The sequence below is a fragment of the Ursus arctos genome, unplaced genomic scaffold (genome assembly GCF_023065955.2).
Source record: "Ursus arctos isolate Adak ecotype North America unplaced genomic scaffold, UrsArc2.0 scaffold_23, whole genome shotgun sequence".
NCBI lineage: Eukaryota > Metazoa > Chordata > Mammalia > Carnivora > Ursidae > Ursus > Ursus arctos.
Genome location: NW_026622908.1, coordinates 35,944,455 through 35,965,675, shown reverse-complemented (window position 1 = coordinate 35,965,675; position 21,221 = coordinate 35,944,455). Strand labels below are relative to the sequence as shown.

At 45.0% G+C, this 21,221-nt stretch overlaps 3 protein-coding genes across 27 annotated transcripts in view; 1 reads left to right on the top strand and 2 right to left on the bottom strand.

The window, feature by feature from the left end:
- Nucleotides 1-9,414, bottom strand: part of CTNND1 (catenin delta 1) — a 51,506-nt gene extending 42,092 nt beyond the window's left edge. For 16 of the 25 annotated variants that reach the window (XM_044379789.3, XM_044379792.3, XM_044379793.3 and 13 more), the window contains exons 1-2: nucleotides 9,117-9,292; nucleotides 3,872-7,181 (exon numbers count right to left, since the gene is read on the bottom strand). The gene's annotated coding sequence lies outside the window, so the exon portion shown is untranslated. Of the gene's footprint in view, nucleotides 1-1,940; nucleotides 7,182-9,116 lie in introns of those variants that run through there. The other 9 variants (XM_048214189.2, XM_057317565.1, XM_057317564.1 and 6 more) reach the window with 8 other exon arrangements.
- A 2,760-nt stretch (nucleotides 9,415-12,174) lies between these two features.
- Nucleotides 12,175-19,154, top strand: BTBD18 (BTB domain containing 18). The gene is made up of 2 exons (XM_026487017.4): nucleotides 12,175-12,332; nucleotides 16,341-19,154. Exons 1-2 carry the CDS (start codon nucleotides 12,209-12,211, stop codon nucleotides 18,356-18,358), a joined length of 2,142 nt encoding a protein of 713 aa, XP_026342802.2. The 5' UTR covers nucleotides 12,175-12,208; the 3' UTR covers nucleotides 18,359-19,154.
- Nucleotides 19,108-21,166, bottom strand: SELENOH (selenoprotein H). The gene is made up of 4 exons (XM_026487023.4): nucleotides 20,514-21,166; nucleotides 20,282-20,427; nucleotides 20,034-20,164; nucleotides 19,108-19,294 (listed from the first exon to the last, which is right to left on the bottom strand). Exons 1-3 carry the CDS (start codon nucleotides 20,633-20,635, stop codon nucleotides 20,064-20,066), a joined length of 369 nt encoding a protein of 122 aa, XP_026342808.2. The 5' UTR covers nucleotides 20,636-21,166; the 3' UTR covers nucleotides 19,108-19,294; nucleotides 20,034-20,063.
- Between the last annotated feature and the right edge of the window lie 55 nt (nucleotides 21,167-21,221).

Below are 21,221 nucleotides of genomic sequence, written 5' to 3'. Positions count from 1 at the left end.
AGTTTCTTGTTACTATCATTCTAAATTACCCATGAAAATTAATTTGGGTTAATTCATAAAATTCCCAATTTTGAACAAAATCTCCTGCAGTTTCATGGCAGAAGCACTGATAAAAAAAAAATACAATGATATTCGAACATACTTTCTTTAGAACACTGATGTTCAAAACTATCGTCCCAAGCTTTTTATGTTTTTATTAACTAGTATAAAAACCACTCACTTCCAACATGTCTGAAAGCAATACTTCCATGCTGCTGCCCTAGTAAGTTCCAGGTAAGCAGTGCCTCCCCCCTAGACAATGGCTTTATTTAAGGTTTCAGTGGTTGAAGTTAACAGCTGCCCGGATTATGAAATATTAGGACCCTTACTTTTTATACTATTTTGGACAGCTTGCCCAGAAAAGAAACAGAATTTTGTTTTTAATGAAATTTTAAATCTTCAATTATCTCCAGAAATCTTACTTAAAAATGAGAGGTAAGAAATGTGTAAAAGGTCAGAACTACAAACTACGGCAGAAGTTTCTACATCACACTGTGATTTCATTAATCTAGGTTGTATTGCTTCCCATCTCAACTTCCTTTCAGCCTTCCCCACAAAAGTCCCTCAGTGATTCCCATCAAGTGCCTTATTTAACCAAGGCTTACTGACACCTCGGTATGTACCAGACACTGAGATAGGTGCTAAGAGGACACAGAGTAACTCAGCATCTACACTCAAGCAGCTCACAGTTAGAGGGAAAGACAAAAATAAGTAGACAATTTTAACGCAGTGTGATAAACATTATTCGAGCTACTGTTACGAGCCTCTCCCTGCAAGTTGGGAAGATCATTCCAAACCACATGCCTAAAAATTGTCTGGAAGAAGAAATTTCACTGATAATCAAAGTTGGAGGCATTTCCGGTAAGTTTAAGAAATCAGAACAGCAATGATGAGCATATGGGAAGATCCCTGTTTTAAAGACTAAGATAATACCTATTCTAACATATTCAGCTCCCTATGGGATTTATGGAAAATGGACTTTTTACATATTATTATCCCAGCATGCAGGGGGTTGGAAATCTAAGTGGGGACTGGCCCTCTGCAAAATTAAACACTTCTGCCTCTAGCAAGGGCTCACTTTAGTTCTGGTTCTTGTTTCTGTTCTCTCTGGAGAACAGTAGTACATTAGTGGCTAAGTCCATGGACTTTGTAGTTAGTCAGACAAGGATTTAATCCTGGCCTTGGCCACTTACAGCCAGTGAGATTTTCAGCAAACCTCAGCTTCTCTGAGGCTCACATTCCTTAAAAAACAGTTGTGGGAAATTAAGTAAATAGTTTATGCAAAATGCTTAGCATGCAGTAAAAACAACAAGGGGGTGGGGAGAGAGGGCTGTAAGTAACAGGGGACCATCAGGTACTAAAATAGAAAGCAATAAATTATACAGAGCTAATCATTTTGTTATTCCAATTGCATGGTGATCTATGCTTAATTTATTTGCATCCATCCTGTCTCACCCGTCCCTAGAGAACAACTACCTCATAAACCTAAGGGTGAACTGCAATTACTCGGAGCTTTTTTTTTTTTTTTAAACATCTCCAATAGTCCCAATTTTATACTCAGAGAACATATCCTTGCCCCTGTGACACTCCATAATTTGGAACCCTAAGAAAGGCACTAGCACTCTAACCACCCAAAAGAGACACCCACCTGGAATACACAGACCGTACCTTAGTCATATAACAAAGAAACCAACAGTATATAGGAGTCAAACAAAAAAAAGAAAAATCTGCACAACTCGTACTTACTTGTCATTTTTTACCCAAAAACCAAAATGAGGAACAAAACAAAAAAATAAAAGATTTAGTTATTTGCACCCCTTACATTCCCTGAAAGAACTAGTAGAGGCGAGGTAAAAGACAAATCTTCCATCTTATCAACCCAAAAGCTCTATAGTACACACCAGTCAAAACAAAGCCTCAGTCGTGGAAATAGTCCTGGACGCTAGTTACTAGGATGCTCACTGCAGCCACACAAAGCCCAGTATTTAAAGCTGGAACCAAGTCACCACCACTCAGTCATCCAGAACCTATTTTCAAACTGCCTTTGTACTCCTCCTTCAGATTCCCTCATCCCTCCCCCTAAAGGTTGAGTGGGAAACCGACACTCTGGCAGCAACATGACCAACCCTCTGAAGATCCACCAAGAAATCTCCCCTAGGCTGGAGTCAAGGCAGAGAAATGTTTGAAAGAAAATTTAGAAAATATTAAACGAGAACTACAGCCCAACAGACTGTACACATTGTCTTTTTCCTCTCTTTTTAACTGCACTTGCTGTAATTATGAGATCCAGACACCAAGATTTTACTGCAGCCCTCGCATAGATTGTATTAAAAGAGGGAACAAAGTTGTTTCCTCTGAAGCCACAACCTCACAAGGATGAAATCATCTTTCAAGAAATACTCTCATTCTGGAAAAGAAATTCAAGGAAGTGTAGTGGTATAAAAAAAAATGGGAGGAGGGCACAAAACCAGAGAGGATTATTAAAGATACATACCAGTTTAAAGCTAAAGAGCAGCTTATCTATTAAGGCCCATCCTGTTACAATCAGGGCAGTATCTATTCCCGCTGTAATTTTCAGACCGATTCGCATTTTCAAAGACAGAAAGAAGGGAACACTCAGTTTTCAGCTACTGATGAGTTGGCTATATAATTATCTACAAACAGTATTTTTGCAAGAATGTATTTGCAAAAACAAAATCAAAACAAATCTTAAGATTAAATATATGAAAGCAGTCATGGGCCTCCAGCTCTTACAGATTTCTGATTTCACGGCAAATTAACCAAACAAAAAAACTCACCTCCAAAAAACAACTTTCAGTTGGCTTAAAAATAAGAATTCCTGTTGTGCTTTCTTAAATGCATTCTAAACACTAAAGTTTGCACTGAGTGTTTTCTCTTAGCCTCATCTTATTTAATCCATGGCCCTTTCAGAGGGCACAAAGCTGAAAATATTTCCAGGTGTGTTGCCACTTTATTCAGGTGAACTGAAAACGCATGATTAGAATTTCCTTATCCCTTGAAGCACATAAATCAAACGTTATGTACTTGCAAACTAAGTCCACGACACCTCCACAAATCTCTGCCGTCAAACGTAGTCTCAGGAAGAAAGGAATGGCAGTCTGTTTAACATGGATCTATTTGTTTTCTTTTATAAAGCAAAGCAGGGAGGCTACGTCTAGCAGGAGAATGAGGCTCCCACCCACCGCACCTGGAAAAGTAAAAGAGGGATCCACCCAGGAAGAGCAGGGCTGAAACTGATCTGGGCCGTTCAAACTCTCTGGGGTGAAAAACCACCACCATTTAAAGCTGCAAAGCTCCCCTACAACTTCTCACTTCCACAAATCTAATGATAACGGGGAGAAAAAAGTTTTGAAACATATGAAGAACCATCTGTATAACTAGCTTCCGACCCGGACAAATTCCTTTCCCAACCCACACCAACATGCCAAAAAACCGAACTTTTGGTTTGGGCTCTGAAAACAGAAGTTTGTTAGCTTAAAACCAGAAAAAATATAAAATTAGAGAACACACCAAAATATAAATTTACATGTAAATGTGAATTTGCTCTCACCCCTCTGAATCTATTCATCTCTATATTAGAGAGACCTAGAAGTTTGTTTCTGGGTCTTAAATATTTTACTTTTTAATATAATAAAATACCCAAATTCCCCCAAAGTAATTAGAAAGAAAAATAGTAATTGCTTAAAAGTCACCCGTCAGCAGAGCAGATTCTCTCGTTTTTAACTTCCTTCTGGTTACCGTAAGACAAAAATTCGACTAGGCTTCTCCTCCTTTACCCGTCTGTACACACATTTTTTATAAAGGCACACACCTCAAATGTGGACTTCTAAAAACCAGTCCTTTAAGAAAGAAACCCAAGGCTTCGTCAATGTGCTGAGAAAGACAAATCCAGCAAGGTACTTGATTTTTCGCCACCTCTTCCTCCTTTCAGGATCTTTCCTGCTCTTCTTTCTCTCTCTCTCTCTCCCTCTCTCTCAGTCTCTCTCTCTCTTTTTTTTTTCTCTCAGATCCAACACCTAAAATGGAAGTTGCACCCAGCCAAAGGCTAGGGAGCCTGGGTGGTGACAAACTGATCTGGCAGCCCTACCCCCTCGCTTTCCTAAGTGATGTCAGCCCCTGAGAACTTCCAATAGGAACCAGGCATAAATCAGGGAGCTGATTTTATCCAATAGGAAACTTTATTATAGGAAATTAAAAAAATAAAAAAGGAGAGAGAGGAGGAGAGAAAGAGACAGGGGGAAGTTTTATATATATATTTATATTTAAAGTGGAGACTACACAATCTCTGAGGAATTGCTGCAGAGCTCCGGGGGGAGGGGGGGTACGCGAAGGAACAAGGGCTTTCTAGGATGGCACGCCTAAGCATCAGTTCTCTTGGATGGTGGGGTTCTTGCTCTCTTTCCCTTGTCCTTTCTGGGTAGGAAAATAGGAGAAGAAAAGCTGATTTTATTTGCTGGTATTTGATTTGTTGCTTTCAACCCCAAGGCATTTTCCCGAAAGAAGACAGGAAGGGAAGGAGAGAAAAATCCTAGAAATAGGACTATTATGTATTGATTGGGATGGTAGGGAATATCTGAGGTAAACTCTCAATTTCATTGTTTTCGTTTAACTGCATTAGAGCTAATGAGAAAAAATTAATGCCTGGACTTGTTAACAGTTTTTGGTGTCTCTACTCTCAACTAGAAGGAGGCTGAATCCACTGGGCTGTTGAGGAAAATCACTGTCTTCCCATTTGTCCCCAAAGCAAAATAATGTGGGTTTGAGGGGGAGAATAAATGGAATTCAACAAGTAAGCAATATATTTAGAGGAGATAACAGCATGTGTAAGAAAAAAAGAAGTCTCCTGTTAAGAAAATTCAATTTCTTTATGCACTTCAAGCTCAAGATGATCTAATTCATACATTCTCTTTTTACATTTAACCCAAGTAAAGGATTATATGAGTATTCTTTTCCTGAGTTAAGAATTTTCCTTAATATGTTCTTAACACTGTTATGCCATGAAGGACAGAGATTGGATTTTTTTTTATAACAGGCTTGACAAAGGCTAGTATTTTATGGTCATTCGGTGGTTACTAAACAAAGATGATAATGATGAATTTAAAATTTCCCTTTTCTTTCTTAGTGACAAATCTAAATTCTATCCTGTAGACTGCTGCCAAATGAATCTTCATAAGATTTCACAACCTAGAATAATGGTTAAGAGCATAGGTCTGCACTCAGACTGTCTGGCTGCAAACCTTCCTCCTCTGCAAGAACACTTAAGTAAATGTATTACTATGTGACCTTGGACAAATCATATAACCTCTCTGAGCCTCTGTTTCCTCAACTGTAAAATGGGGATAATAACTATATCTCTCTCACAGGACTACTGTGAGAATTAAAATACACATAAAGTTCTTAAAACAACGTACAGCATTTGGTTATAAACTCACTAGAATGAGTTACCAGTATCAACCCTGCCCCCAAATCTTCGGTGGCTCAACAATGCCCCATAATAGCAAATAATAATGGAGCATATATCAAGTGAAGGGCACGTTGCACTCATTATCTCTAACTTCTAAAACAACACCATGGAGATAGTACTACCACCATTTTACAAATGAGGAAATTAAGATTCAACAAGGTGAAGAAACTTGCCTGAGATTAGCTGGCTATGAAGTGAACCCCTCATCCATCTGACTCCAAAGCCCATGCTCTTTCCATCGCTTTACACTGTGGTCAGGATAAAGGCCAAGTTCCTCATCTGCTTTCAAAGTGCTACACTTATTCATTCAATACACTAAATTCACACTTATTTACCATAATCTGACCTTTCCTTATCTATCTAAACTGGAATTCCACTTCTCTTCAGTATGTGCCCTTCTAATGAAGCTGATCCAGTCATTATCTACCCTCTCACATTCTGTCTGTAGTTCCACAGACCCTCATATTTGATCTCACGTGACCAAAAAAAGGATTTCTCTCAAGTAGGCATCACAGCACTTGTTTGATGGGCTTTAAACAAACCAGACTGGGAAATGAATACATTTAACAGAGAAATGAACAACCTTTAATTCTCATTATCTAAGAATCTTCTCCTACTATCTTATCAGATGTTTCTTTTTTAAATATTTTATTTATTTGAGAGAGAGAGCACACACAAGCACGAGCGATCGAGCTAAGGGGCAGAAGGAGAGGAAGAGGGAGAAGCAGACTCCCCATTGAGCAGGGAGCCCGATGCGGGGCTCGATTCCAGGACTCCGAGGTCATGACCTGAGCTGAAGGCAGACGCTTAACCCACTGAGCCACCCAGGCACCCCTCTTATCACAGCTTCTACCTCTACTTTCCATCTAGTATTCCTGATCCTCCATAGCAAGTTCAAAAGCCAAAGATGATTGCCAAAGGAAAACAGCCAGCACAAGAAATGTTGGGGGGGGGGTGGAGAAACATTTGTTGATTCATTGATTCCTAGATCAGAGCCATATTCTAGAATATTCTATGATCTTCTAGAGATAGATTTTTCTTGTTTCCTTCCCATCACCACTAAAAACTTGCAAGTATTTTGCCTTCTTTTTGCTTTCCTGTCTCCCTCACCAGAAGATAAGTTCTATGAAGACATGAATGGTGTCTTTCTAGTTCATGGTGTATCCCCAGAGCTCAGCCTAATATCTCACATTTAGCAACAGATGGAAGAGTAAATGAAGTCTCTCGGCTTACCAGTTATGTAATCCTGGGTAAATAATTTTATATTAATGAATTTATAGATAACATTTGAAATAAAGTTATGTACAAATCAAAAAAGATAACTCAGGGGGCACCTGGCTGGCTTAGTTGGTAAAGCATGCAACTGTTAATCTCGGGGTCGTGAGTTCAAGCCCCACATTGGGTGAAGAGCCTACTTAAAAAAAAAAAAAAGATAACTTGGTGGTGAAAAAGTTGCTGAAAGTTCAATCTATCTGAAACAGCTGTCTCCAAATAAAGCATCACAAGGATTAATACTCAGTGGGAAAAATTGTTTACACTCACGTGACTGAAAGTAAAAAGATGAGTTCCGCTTGGGTTATTCTGAGCACCTACTATGAGCCAGGCACTCTTCTAGATAATGAGTAGACAAGTTCCCCGCTCTCAGAAAGCTTACATTCTAGTGGAGGGAGAGAGAAGATTAATAAATAAGATGTCAGATGGAACACTAAGCAGAGATTTAAAACAGACTGATGAGAATGACTTTTGGCTTGTGCTACATTGGATGTCAAGGACAAACTCCCCAGAGAGTTTGGCATTTAAGTTGAAATCTGGGAAGAAGCAGCCAACCATGAGAACATATGAGCAATGGTAACTACTAATGCCAAAGCCCCCATGTGTGAGGCTGAAACCTGCTGGACCCAGCAGAATGTTGAAATGAAGAGGGAGTGATAGAAATACGAAGTATTCTACAAGTTAGAGAAAGTTTTGATTAATTTATTCTCAGGTAGAGGGAAGCCTGTGAGCATTTTCAACAGCAGAACGACATGCTCTAACTCAGACTTTGAAAAGATCTGCCTGCTTATGTGACAAATGGAGTAAAGAGGGTCAAGGGTGAAAGCAAGGAAATTAGTTTGAAGGTCAAGCTGCAGTAATACGGAGTTGATTACATGGTAGCAGTAAAAATGGAGAGAAGTCCATGGATTGAGAATATGTTTAGAGATCCGTGGTTGTTTTTTATTTCGGGGTTTTTTTCCTTTTCGTTTGTTTTCATTTTATTTTGTTTTTAACGCATGGAATATTACATTCAGTGCTTGGTTTTACAACACTCAAAGTTGAACACACACACACACCCTGCCACAGCCATTACCTTAACACACAAAGAAAAAAAACAACATTCCATAAAATGGTAAAAGATTAGGGAAGACCTGCAAAATAATTTTGTATTCAAAAAAGAAATATTAGGGGCGCCTGGGTGGCACAGCGGTTAAGCGTCTGCCTTCGGCTCAGGGCGTGATCCTGACGTTGTGGGATCGAGCCCCACGTCAGGCTCTTCCGATACGAGCCTGCTTCTTCCTCTCCCACTCCCCCTGCTTGTGTTCCCTCTCTCGCTGGCTGTCTCTCTCTGTCGAATAAATAAATAAAATCTTTAAAAAACAAAAACAAAAACAAAACAAAAAAGAAATATTAAAAATAAATAAAATAAAATAAAAATAAAAAAGGAATATTAAAATTATTATGTAGGGCTGAGTGCTGTGCTGTCTCTACTTCTAAAATAGCTAAAACCATAAATGCCAAGGAGAAGAAATGGAAAAAAAAAAAATCAACTCCAAAAAGCACTGGCTATCCATACAAAGGAAGACAAAATATTTTTACTCATTTCTACCCTCTGGTGGCTACACGTTACCATCGAATGTTTGTCATTTTTAAAGCCCTGGGTAGGATAGCCGTTTATCATTCCCTTTAGAAATTCAATCACAAGATTTATTTAGATGGTGTTGGATTAAAAAAAAGAAGAAGAAGAAACCAAGAAGTGAGTCCTCTCTACTTCTTGAATATTAATCTAATCCTAATAACAATAAACTCATGAGGGCATATAATATTTCTATTTCTCTTACAAGTCCACAGGATCACCTCTACTGGTACTTCACCTGTCCACTCGAGTCTTGATTCCACAGTAAGATACCATAAACAAACATTGTTCTGCCTTGTCTGTCTGTCTTTCTTTCTTTCTTTTTTTTTTTTTTTGCTTTCTTACTTGCTTGTGTGTGTCCTCCTTCTGTTAAGTTTTATGTCCTTTCATGAGTTGCTTGCTCTTCAAAACATAACTTCGACCAAAAACGCCTTCTGTTCCTTGATCTACCCACCTTGAGAGCAGAGGCCTCAAACTAGGAAAATATTACCGGACTTGGAAATGCACTCCACCCCCCCCCCCCCCATATTTCAGTCAAACTTCCCAAATCCTTTAAAAATATTTAATATATATTTTTATATATTATTTTATATATATTATTAAATATATATATTTAATATATAATTGCCCTACTCCTCAAATCCTTTTTGAACAGGTGTTAGATATCAATAAAGACGTATTTGAAAGCACCCTACTACTCACCTCTCGACACTCTTGTCTGCTCCTTTGCAGGTTCCCCTTGTCGCAGGCATCTTGGCGTTGTGCCTGCAGCTGGCCTCCGCGAAAGCTGCTCCGTTGTAATTCGCCACACTCCGTCACCAGTGGCTTTGGATTCAGCCCTCTTCGTCCAGAGCTGGACGTCGCGGGGCATCTAACCGAAACCAGGCCCCAGGTCCTAACACACACACACACACACACACACACACACACACACACACACACACGGGTAAGAATCGCTGTCCAGATTCATAACGTGGGTTGGCATTCTCGCTAAATGTTTGATCCTGAAATCATTTGATTTTTTTTTTATATCACCCCTGAAAACAGCTGTTTCCAGTCAGGAAGTGCGCTAAATAAATCACGTCTGGAAGGACACCGGAGGCCACTCCACACGGGAAGTTCTGCAACCCCCTTGGTCGCACCAGTTCTCCGCGATTTGGGGTAGAGTAGATTCTGTGAAAAGCCTGAGTTTAGACACTAGCCTAAAGACTTGGTTCCCGAACATCCCTGGACTGAGATCTACCGAGAGTGGAGAGACCTGATCAAGGTGCGAGGAGAGCCATCCACGGGCTTTTTCCTCTGGAAAGCCAGGAGCGCTCTCACAGGGCCAGGGCCGTTTACTGATAGCCTCCTCAAAGGGAAGACTTCGAGCATGCGCTACTGGGGCATCCTGACCCTCTTGTCACTGTGATTTCGTCGAGTGCCGAGGAAGAAGACGGCCTCCATAAGGATCCCTCCCGAGGGGGCCCTCCCGCCTACCTCTGGCAGCCGGACCACCTTGGCTTAGCCCTCAAGTCCCTCGAGACTTAGTCTCCCGCCCAAAGTGCTCCTCTCCCTGTGATTGGCCGTCGGAGAAGCCTTCGGCCAATGGGGATGAGACGTATTCAGGCAGACGTCAGCCCGGGCTGGGGGAGGAGGAAGGACGTCGGGCCCGGCGACGCGCAGTGCGCGAGGACAGCGGCGCGAGGTGTGTGGCGCGGGACGCGTGCCCTCAGGCGCTCGCTGTCAGCACGTCCCGGTGCAGGAGGGTGGCGGGGCCTGCGGCGGTAAGAGGGCAAGAGGGGGTGGCTGCAAAGCCCGTGCGGCCGGGCGTGGTGGTGACGGTAAGCCCTGAATTCGGGCCTCCGGGAGTCCCACGCTCCGTTCCCAGAAACCTGCGCGCCGAGACGTCTCTCTTCAAAGGAGTTGGGCCGGGGCACCCAGAGCGCGCGGGACGCCCAGCATTGCAGGGCCTTCCCTGAAGCCCGGCTTTCCCCGCCAACCCCGATTCCTCGATTCTGGACGGGGAGACGAACCCTCAGGCCGTTGGCCCACCTGACTTGCTTTGCTAAACCTTCCCGTGCGAGGCTGGACTTCGGGAGGAAGCAAGGCAGGCTGGACAGAAGACCCAAGTACAAAGAGGTCGGCAAGCGCAATTCTGACGGCAGAGCTCTTCCAGGTTGGGTCTGGAGGCAAGGCCGGTGCTGGCGGGTTGGGAAGCTTCCCCAGAGCCTCTGTTTGGGACCTTGCAAGAGCAGCCATTCTCTGCCCCCATCTCTCTGGCTGAAATAGGAATTGAGCCTACCCCTTCTTTTTTTTTTTTTTTTTTTTTTTTTAAGATTTTTTTATTTATTTATTCGACAGAGATAGAGACAGCCAGCGAGAGAGGGAACACAAGCAGGGGGAGTGGGAGAGGAAGAAGCAGGCTCATAGTGGAGGAGCCTGATGTGGGGCTCGATCCCATAACACCGGGATCACGCCCTGAGCCGAAGGCAGACGCTTAACCGCTGTGCCACCCAGGCGCCCCTGAGCCTACCCCTTCTTAATTAACCTTTCCACTCTTTTCTTTCCTCATAGTTTGCCGGGAACTGTTCAGATCCTCGGTGCCACCTGACAGAAAACTGTATGCCAGGAAAGGAACACCAGCTGTGCAGTGAGTGTGGGGGTTTCAGTGCAAAAAGCTGGAAATGGAGTAAGCCTGAATTCAGAATATCCAGCTTTTATCAGGAAGGGTAGAATGCTTAATTATCCCTGCTCCATTGGTAGCCAGGCAATTAACCAGACTGACAAACTTAAAGGCCAGATTCTTTGCCAGTTTCCAGGCCTCATTAGGCTCGCTTTGGTCAAGAACATCTGAAGCAAGGGTGGCGGTGTCCTTATTTCTGTGAGAGACTTTCCCACCAAGTCCAGCACCTGCTTTTCTTTACTGTGCACCCTCTGCTGGTTAGTGTGATGGAGTGAGCTCAAAGAAAAGAAGGTGTGGACAACTTCCTAGGGAATTTCCTATTCAGTGTTGTTTCTTTAAAAGTGTTAAATTGGGGCGCCTGGGTGGCTCAGTTGGTTAAGCATCTGCCTTCGGCTCAGGTCCTGATCTCTAGGTCCTGGGATCGAGCCCCACGTTGGGCTCCCAGCTCAGCTGAGAGTCTGCTTCTCCCTCTCCCTCTGCCTCTCCCCCTGCTTGTGCTGTCTCTTTCTCTCTCTCAACTGAATAAATAAAATCTTTTTTTAAAAAATGAAGTGTTAAATTGAGGATTATACCTACGGAACTCAGAAATGTGTTGCTCAGGAAGAATATGAGTTGTCAGCACTGCAGGCGTTGAGTCTCATTGGTAATGTGAATGAAGAAGGTTTAAGGAGAACAACAATAGCTACCATTTTAGAAGTGATAGTTATATGTGCCAGGCACTCACAGTGCTAAGCAATTTTACCTGCATTGACTCATTTAATCTTTAAAACAGCCCTACCAGGTAAGTACTGTTATCATTACCATTTCATAGATGAGAAAAGTGAGACTCAGAAAAGTTAGGTCATTTGCCTGAGATTATACAGCTAAGCTAATAAATAACAGAGCTGAGATTCAAATCTACACTTGCTTCTAAGCTCCCGCATGTAACCACTATGATATTCTTTCTTGAGAGACCTTTGGCACAATTTCTGGGCTTATGGTAACTCAGCTCATGGCTATTATCTCCAACTTTCAAGATTTTCCTACCATTTCAAAGACAAAAAAATTAGGTACAGCCATTGTTCTGAAATATACTTTCTCATCCACAGGAATCCGATCTGTGAAAACCTAGAAGGTTTAAGAGACCAACATGTGCTCTCCTGCCAGTTCCAAAATCCTATACAGGAATCCCCGGTTTCTCCGGTTAGCTTTTCTGCAGCTTCATCACCAGCAACAGACTGGTGTATTCTGTGATGTCCTTCTGCAGGCAGAAGGTAAGACACTAGTGGGGACTCAATTGAAAAGTCACTATAGAATACTCTCTATAGACTAAGATAAAATGAGCCCAGGGTCAGGGAGTAGAACACAAAACCAAGAAGATGTATTATTGCTCCTGTGAACTATAAGTTATTTGGTAAAGAGCTGTTTGTTTCTAGGACAGTTACTGTTTCCAAGAGTGAAAATGAGACTGTGCTCTTTTTCTCTTAAAAAATGTAAGTGAGGGGATGCCTGGGTGGCTCAGTTGGCTAGGCATCTGCCTTCAGCTCAGGTCACGATCTCAGAGTCCTGGGATCGAGCCCTACGTCGGGCTCTCTCCTCACTGGGGAGTCTGCTTCTCCCTCTCCCTCTGCTCCTCCCTGTGCTTGTTCTCTCTCGCTCACTACTCTCTCTCTCAAATAAAATCTTTTAAAAAAAAATGAAAGTAGGGGCACCTGGGTAGCTCACATGGTTAAGCAACTGCCTTCGACTCAGGTCATGATCTCCGGGTCCTGGGACTGAGCCCTGTGTGGGGCTCCCTGCTCAGCAGGGAGTCTGTTTCTCCCTCTCTCTCTGCCCCTTCCCGCCAGTTGGTTCTCTCTCTCTCTCTCTCAAGTGAATAAATAAAATCTTTTTTAAAAATGAAAGTAATGTAAAGTTTAGTAAGTATAGAAATTCTGTAAAGGGTGGATAATAATAATGTAACAGGATGGGGGCGCCTGGGTGGCTCAGTCGTTAAGCGTCTGCCTTCGGCTCAGGTCTGGGATGGAGCCCTGCATCAGGCTCCCTGCTCAGCGGGAAGCCTGCTTCTCCCTCTCACTCCCCCTGCTGGTGTTCCCTCTCTCGCTGTGTCTCTCTCTGTCAAATTAATAAATAAAATCTTTAAAATAATAATATAATAATGTAGCAGGATGATCGTGAAGATGGAGTTAATATACACATGGCACTTAGAACAAATGCTTTAAGGTACTAAGCACAATGTAAGTGTTAGACAATACCATTATACATTTTCCCATTTTCTTGCCAAGCTGTTGCTTAATTTTTCTCATCTTCAGATTGATGGTTTTTGTTGTTTGTTGTTAGACCTAAAAACATACAGTCTATTTCCACCCATTTCCTTTACACTTGGAATGTTCAATCAGTATAAAGTAGAGCCTGGTATCATGTATTTTTGTTGGTTTTTTAAGTAGGCTCCATCCCCAGCATGGAACCCAGTGCGGGGCTTGAACTCATGACCCTGAGATCAAGACCTCAGCTGAGATCAAGAGTTGGACCCCTAACCAGCTGAGCCACCCAGGCACCCTGAGCCTGGTATCCTATAAAAAGCCCAAGACTAGGAGTCTAAGTCTTAGCTTTGTTACTTAGAAACTAAGTGACAAATGGGCAAGTCCCTCTTCATCTCTCTGGAGCTCAGTTTCTTCATTTATAAAAAAGAATTATGACAACCAACATCGTGTAGCACTCTACAGTTTGCAGAGTACATACAGTATAGTGTCTCATTTGATTTTTACAACAGCCTTGTGAGATAATGTTATTTGGTTCCAGTTCTAGAGATGAGTGAATTGAGGCTTAGGGAGTTAACTGACTTGCCTGTTGGTTCTCTTAGTAAGTACGGAGTTGGGATTCATCCCTTAATTCAAGGTAAAAAAAAAAATCAATTGCCTATTGTATGTTAGAACAGTGTACTAGCATGGGCATACAATATATAAGAAGATAAAATCCCTCCTTGTATGGAAATCATGTAAAGGGGAGAGAGACCCTGATAACCAGTGGATCCAAGTAACTGCAATACAATAAATAACGTTGGAGTAAGTAAAGGCTGATACAGGAGCACAAGAGAGGGGCACCTTCCCAGACGTGAGGAGGTTGGGGGACAGAGGTTAGGGTGATTTTCTAGGAGAAAATAACCTCTTAGTGGAAATCTGGAGGACAAATGGGAGTAGGAGGAAGTGGGGAAAGATTTTTCCAGGCAGAGAGAACAGCATTTACAGAGATTTAGATATGACCAAGGATTTGTGAGTGGTTCACTGTGGCTAGAGGGCAGACTCTAAGAAGTGTATTGATGAGAGATAGGGCTAGAGAAATTATCAGCAATGTGTGAGGTCTGAAGTGTTATGCAAAGGAAGTAGGTCTTGTCCTCGGAACATTGGGAAATATATTTTTTTAAAGATTTATTTATTTTTTTTAAGAAAGAGTGTGTGCAAGCAGGGAGGGGGAGAGGGAGAGGGAGAGAATCTCAAGCAGACTCCCTGCTGAGTGTGGAGCCTAATGCAGGGCTCAATCCCATGACCCTGAGATCAGGACCCAAAGCGAAACCAAGAGTCAGACACTCAACCGACTGAGCCACCCAGGCGCCCTGGGAAATGTATTTAAAGGTATTAAGAAGGAGGTCATGATCACATACCTACTTTAGAAATAGCACTTGGGCTGCATGAGAAGAATTATTGTTGTTGAGCCCAGGTAAGAGGCCATTTTGGAATCCAGGAGAGGGAATGGTGGCCTAAAACTAAGGCATTGAGAATAGAGAAAAATGCATGGTTTATAAACAAAAAGAATTTACAAAACTTGGGGCAGTTAAGGGCATAGGCTCTGTAACCAAACTCCCTGGGTTCAAATCCTCTCCCTGTGACTTGCTAACCGTGTAATTGTGATGGTTATATTACTTAGCTATGCCACAATTTACTCATCTGTAATAACAGGTACTTCACAGGATTGTAGTGAAGAGTAAATGCATGAATACTGGTAAAACCCATACTTCGTACATTACATGGTATGCAATAAGGACTCAAGAAATAGTAGCTTTTTATTTATTTATTTTTTATAGATTAACGTTTGTGGGGCGCCGGGCTGCTCAGTCAGTGCAGCATGCAACTGTTGATCTCAGGGTTTTGAGTTCAATCCCCATGTTGGGTGTAGAGGTTACTTAAAAATAAATAAATAAAAATTCATGTTAGATTAGATGCAGTGGGTAAAGGAGAACAATCAAAGATGACTTGTAGTTTCCAGACTTGAGCAGCTGGGTAAAGTAGATAATTATTTTGAAGTAAGAAACAGGAGGTTTGGGGGTTAGGGAATGGAGTTCACTTTCTAGAAAGGTTGATGCAGGCTATGGCATGTTTAGTGTATCATGGAAGAAGGTATCTCGGCAGAGGTAGGACCTGGGAGTCAGCAGCAAGCCTTTGGAAATCGAAGCCATGAGAGAGACTGAGATTGCCAGGGAAGTGCCCATAAAGAAGGTGGCTGAGGATAGACCACTGCCTGGTAGGCAGTGCCTGAGAGAGTCAGGAAGGAATTGAACCCTGAATTGTGTACATCCGAAGCTCACATTCTATTACAAACAGCTTCTATAAAATTTTTTAAACCCTTATGTGAGTCTAAAAACAAATTTGATCCCCTCCTTTCTGTCAAACAATGAGTATACCTCAGTGAGCAAGACAGATATAGTCTCTGTCCTCCTACAGCTTCACTTCAGTGAAGGATGGTGGACACTTACAATACACATAGCTAAATGCTCTGATAGCTAGAGTACATCTCTGTGCCCTGGAGCACCTAACCTAGGCTTGAGGTGGGGTGGGGAAAGACTTTCTGAAAGAAGTAATGTCCAAACTAGATTTTAGGGGTTTTGTTTTTAAGATTTTATTTGTTTGATTTTATTTATTTGTTTAAGACAGAGAGAGACCACGAGCAGTGGGCAGAGGGTCAAAGGGAGAGGAAGCAGACTCCTCGCTGAGCAGGGAGCCTGATGTGGGGGTCAATCCCAGAATTCTGAGATCATGACCTGAGCGGAAGGCAGATGGTCAACGGACTGAGCCACCCAAGGGTCTCCTAAACTAGATTTTGAAGGATAAAACGGAGTTAGGTAATGACACAAGGTTCCAGGCAGACAGAAGGAACAAATTTCTCCTATTTGAACTTCCACAGAGGAAAATTGAGAGAAGGGACAGCACATCTGGGTAGTAAGGACTCTGCTTAGCCCATGTACATGCCAATCTGCATGAGATGACAGTGTCTGGATTTCCTTCCAGGTGAGGCAGTCCCAGCTCATTGCTGCATCCTCTCAGCCTGCAGCCCCTTCTTCACAGAGCGCCTGGAGCGGGAGAGGCCAGCCCAGGGTCGGAAGGTGGTGCTGGAGCTGGGGGGCTTGAAAATCAGGACACTCAGGAAGCTGGTGGACTTTTTGTATACCTCAGAGATGGAAGTATCTCGAGAAGAAGCCCAGGATGTGCTTTCTGCTGCCCGTCAGCTCCGTGTATCTGAGCTGGAATCCCTTCAGCTAGAGGGTGGGAAGTTGGTGAAGGCCCCGCAGGGCCGAAGACTGAACCGGGAGTGCTTACAGCCTCCAAGTGCTGCACCGATCTCCGCCAGGGTGGTGGCGTCCAGCCGCCGCCCTCGGACTCCACTGCCTGCAACCCAGACTCCTTGTCCTCTTGGGCCGGTGAGATTGAAGTCCTCGGGGAAGGAGGAGGGGCCCCTGGAGAAAAGCAACCGACAGAATGCAGAGAACTTGTCTGGCAATCTGCTCAAGAAGAAGGCCAGAGCTTGCCCAACTCCACAAGAAAAAAGCTCTTCACCATCAAGTCACAGTCAGGGGCCAAGAGAGAATAAGAGTGACCCTGCCCTTGCTCCTACAGCACTTTCCCCACCCAGTCTGTATCCCTCTGTGGATGAGCGGCTGCTGCCCAGAAAGATCAGACTGAGTCGCTCGAAGCCATCTCCTGATATCTGTACATCCCAGCCTTCCAGCATGGTAAGTGGACCCAGCTCAGTACCCACAGCCCCTGGCCGGCGTCTTTGGCGGCAGAAGAGTATAAATAAAGTACCAGAGGACAAGGAGAAACCAGGGAGAGCTAGTCCTCTGCAGAGCGTCCCAAGCCCATCTGGCCTTGGAAAGACAAGTGGGAGCAAGAAGCGGAGCCCTGAAGTCAGGGCACCAAACTCAGACTCTGCAGAAGAGGGGCAGGTGGGAAGAGTGAAACTTCGGAAGATTGTCAATGGGACGTGCTGGGAGGTGGTACAAGAGCCTCCCCTCAAAAACTCTCCAGGGAGCCCTCAGATCCCAGAACCTCAGTACTCAGAAGAGGCTGCTGTTACTGAACCATCCTCCCTTAACGAGCAGGAGCAGGAGCCGTCATCTGCTCAGGTAGACCTGTGTCAGGCCTCCCCGGTGTGCTCTAGGCTACAAGACATTCTGCTGTCTGCTAGCTGCTCCCCAGAACACCCGGTGGTCAAGTCGGAGTTCGGGTCCAGTCTAGAACTGGTAGGGAAGGAACCCGGGTTGGATATTGACTGCAGCGAGCCCTACACATTTGACCCAGCCCTGCTGGGGCAGCCCTGCGAAGCTGAAGAGTACCGCATCACAAGCGCTGCCGCCACGAGTGAGCTGGAGGAGATCCTGGACTTCATGCTGTGTGGCTCAGACATTGAGCCCCCCATAGGGTCTCTGGAAAGTCCCGGAGCCGAGGGCTGCAGGACCCCTAGCTATCACCTGACAGAAACCAGAAAGAACTGGATTGAAGGGGAGGAATGGTGTTTGCCAGACATGGAACTCTGGCCCAGGGAGCTTATGGGACTGGAAAAGGAACCTGTTGGTGAGAACAAAGAGCCAATTGAATCCCTTAGTCCCCTTGTCATATCCTCTGAGGTGAGTGAAGGGGAGGTACTTTCTGTAGGAGGCTCTTGGACTCCAGATCTAGAAATTACCAGTTCCCAACCACTGGATAGTCAGAGAGGTGAGCTTCATATTGACTCTCTTGACCTTCCCCAAAGGTCCCATGAGGACCTCTCCCCTCCCTGTTCAAACTGGATGGACACTAGGCCAGAAGTGTCCCTAAGTATGGATGAGGTATTATATCCTGCTCCAGAGGCAGGCAAGGAGGTACTTGGCACCTCTGAGTTGTTGGACCCACTTTCTGCCAGCTCCGAAGAGGAAGAGATTGATGTGGTGGACTGGACATCCGAGGGGAGGCTGGTGCCCACTGGTATTCCCTCTGTGTGGCCCGACCCTTCCTCAGAGTCAGACACAGAGGTGGACATACTAACGTAGAACAGGAAGTGCAGGTTAGGGGTAGTGGGAGGGTGGGAAATGTTGGCCAGCAAAAGGGGTACTGGCAGAGGCTAGCACGTGCCCTGTCCTCCTAGCACAAGAGGCAGGTGTACTCCTAGTTCTCTTTAGGTCCCTTCCTCTCCCCAGGCTTTGGGAACCAGGCAAAAGTAGTACCATGGGTACAAAATTATGAACTTGAACCATCTTATTTCTTTGTAATCTATGTTCCAGTTAGTGATAAACAAGTGAAACTATAAACTGTGTGGTACCCGACTCTACTGAGTCATAAATAACAGCCAACACCAGGTCTCCTAAGTTGAGAAGCATCTAGTCACTGCTAATTCAATAATAAATGAGAAGGAGTACCCTCTGAGAAACAGAAAATGTTCCAGAAGGTGTGCCACAATGCTGGGGTGGAACAAGTGGGTACGAGTGACGACATTTTCCCATACCTAATGTGTGTGGCTTATTCAGTCCAATATGGGGTCTAGCCAAACCTCTGCAGGGGCCAAAAAAACATAACTTCCAACATCACTTCCAAGAAGTGAGTTGAAAAAGACAGATGCTTTTTTAAAAAAAATAAATTTACTTTTTTTCCCCCTACAGTTTTTGCAAGTATTTCACATTATCTACCAGAGAACCTAGGAGCTCCAGGTTAATTTGTGACCTCAGAATATGAAAAATACAAGGGGAGCCAATCCCACAAAAGGCTGGCTTTGTCCATTTCTTACCATAAGATTAAGTTTTACTTTATTATTCAAATACTTTATTTCAACTTTTATTAAACGAAATCCAAGAACTTTTCAATGTCTTAGTAGAGGGTTGCCTCACAACTGAACCATCCTTTCTGGAGGGAAGAAACCATGGCTTCAGGTACATGACTGAAGTTTGGCCATGTTCCATCATAAATGTTCCAACATCACCAGGGACAGGAGGCTGTAAACATGACGGGAAAAAAAAAGGTTAGAGAAGGGGTCCAGGCAATCCTAAAGGCTGAAGAAGCTGTGCCCTCCACCCTAGAATCCACAAACCCAGGAGAGTTCAAGGATTGCATCCTCCCCCACATTTCACTCAGCAAGCACTAGGGATAAAGACCAGTCAAATGCTTGGGGCCACAAGTGACATACTGTAGTTTTCACATAGGAATAACAGAAAACATACTAGGAACAAAAACACAAGAAATTAGGGTAGGGGTAAGCACACCTCAGGGCGGTTACACAGGTTGTGCCCGTACAAGGGGAAAAAATATATATAAAAAGTGCCCATGATTTTAACTCACAAAAGAGGAAACCGGTGGGATTTACACCACCATTAAGGAACAAAACAACTGCCAACAGGTGCGCAAAATAAATTTTTTAACATACAAATAGGGTCCGTACCCCTCCCCCCCGCCAGGGCAATAACCGCATCTTCAAAGGGCACAAATTGCATTTCTATAGTCATTCACATTATGATCAGCGGCCTAATAGCTTAGCTCAAAAACAGTGAAACATGCCATCAGCAAAGGGCACACTAAGAGGAAACATTTTACTGCCGATTTCTATTTTTCCTACCAGCAGGAAGGGGAAATCTTGAGCAAGAAAAGAGTTACAAGTTGTAGATCCTGTATGAAATGAGAGGGCTGTAAGGGCTGCTTCGCAAATACCCCCAATCCACCCCTACCCCCACTTCAAACCTGAGCGCGAGGACTTCTGCCCGAAACACTCTACGAAAGGTGCTTCTTCAGCTCCTCCACCACCTCTTGAGGCTCAGGGAACTTGAGTTTGCGTGGGGGCCCCTTCTTAATCCCAGTCCAGAGCTCCACACCTGGGGGAAGACCGAGGAAGCGAAGTCACTCTGGAATGCACCAGCATGCCCCCCACATGCCGAGGTGCCCGCGGGCTGAGACCAGCGCCTCCCGCCTGCTCCCGGGCCCGCACTCACTGCTGCCATCGGGGCGCAGCAGCGTCACCTCGAAGCTGCCCCTCCGGGGCTTGGCAGGATTCACCTCCACGGGAAGCTCCGGGGTCTCCAGGCGCAGCGCCTGGCTCAGGGCCGCGGCGTTGCGCGCGTAGACGCGTCAGCTCGTGCTAGGGAGAGATGGGGAAGGTCAGAGGCTGGGGCCTTGGCCTGTGACGCCCTGGCCCGCCTCCCCGGGCCTCTCCAGGCCCCTCACCAATGCTCGATCACGACGGTCGCCTCCTCCACTGCCTTCCGGCCGCCCGCCGGCTTCTCCTGTTTCGCCGCCACCGCGACTACCGCCACCTCGGCCTTCCGCTTCCTCCCGCGAGAAGCCATGTCGCCTGGAGCCCGACCGGGAGCCGAGCCGACCTGGAACTCGGGGCTCTAAAGCACAGGCCACAGAGCCCGCCGCCGGCACAAAGCGTCTCCCTACGCTGCGCAAAGCGTGGCGGGGCGCACACGTGGTCCGGAGGCGGGGTCCCTGGGCACAACCATTCAGCCCCCGGCGGTGGGGGGGGGGCGGTGCTCCCAGGGCACAACCATTCTGCTCGCGGCGCGGGGGAGGCACGGGGAGCCCCAGACCCGACCACCCGCGCTTGCCGAGGGGCGCGGACTAGGCAGCTCTGAAACAAGCCTGGCTTCCTACAGGCGTTTCTGTAAGCCTCCGTCGGGGTCAATAGCGTGGACCACGACACACAAACCCCATCCCCGCCGCCACACCTGCTCCCTGGAAACCGCGGACCAATCCCAAACCAAACCCACAGCCTAACTGGGCGGGGCAGTAGTCTGGGATTGCGGTAACTAGCCTTCCCCGACTCTCCCTGATCCTGGGAACCAGCGCTGGGCAGTTGGAGAAACTCAGCAGACGGTACTCTGAAGTTGAGGTAGAGGAGGTAGGCGTTTCCTCTGCGATGGCCAGGCT

Coding starts and splice junctions, on each gene's coding strand:
- BTBD18 (XM_026487017.4), top strand. CDS start 12,209: ATGTGCTCTCCTGCCAGTTCCAAAATCCTATACAGGAATCCCCGGTTT. Junction 12,333..16,340: donor TGTCCTTCTGCAGGCAGAAG/GTAAGACACTAG, acceptor ATTTCCTTCCAG/GTGAGGCAGTCCCAGCTCAT.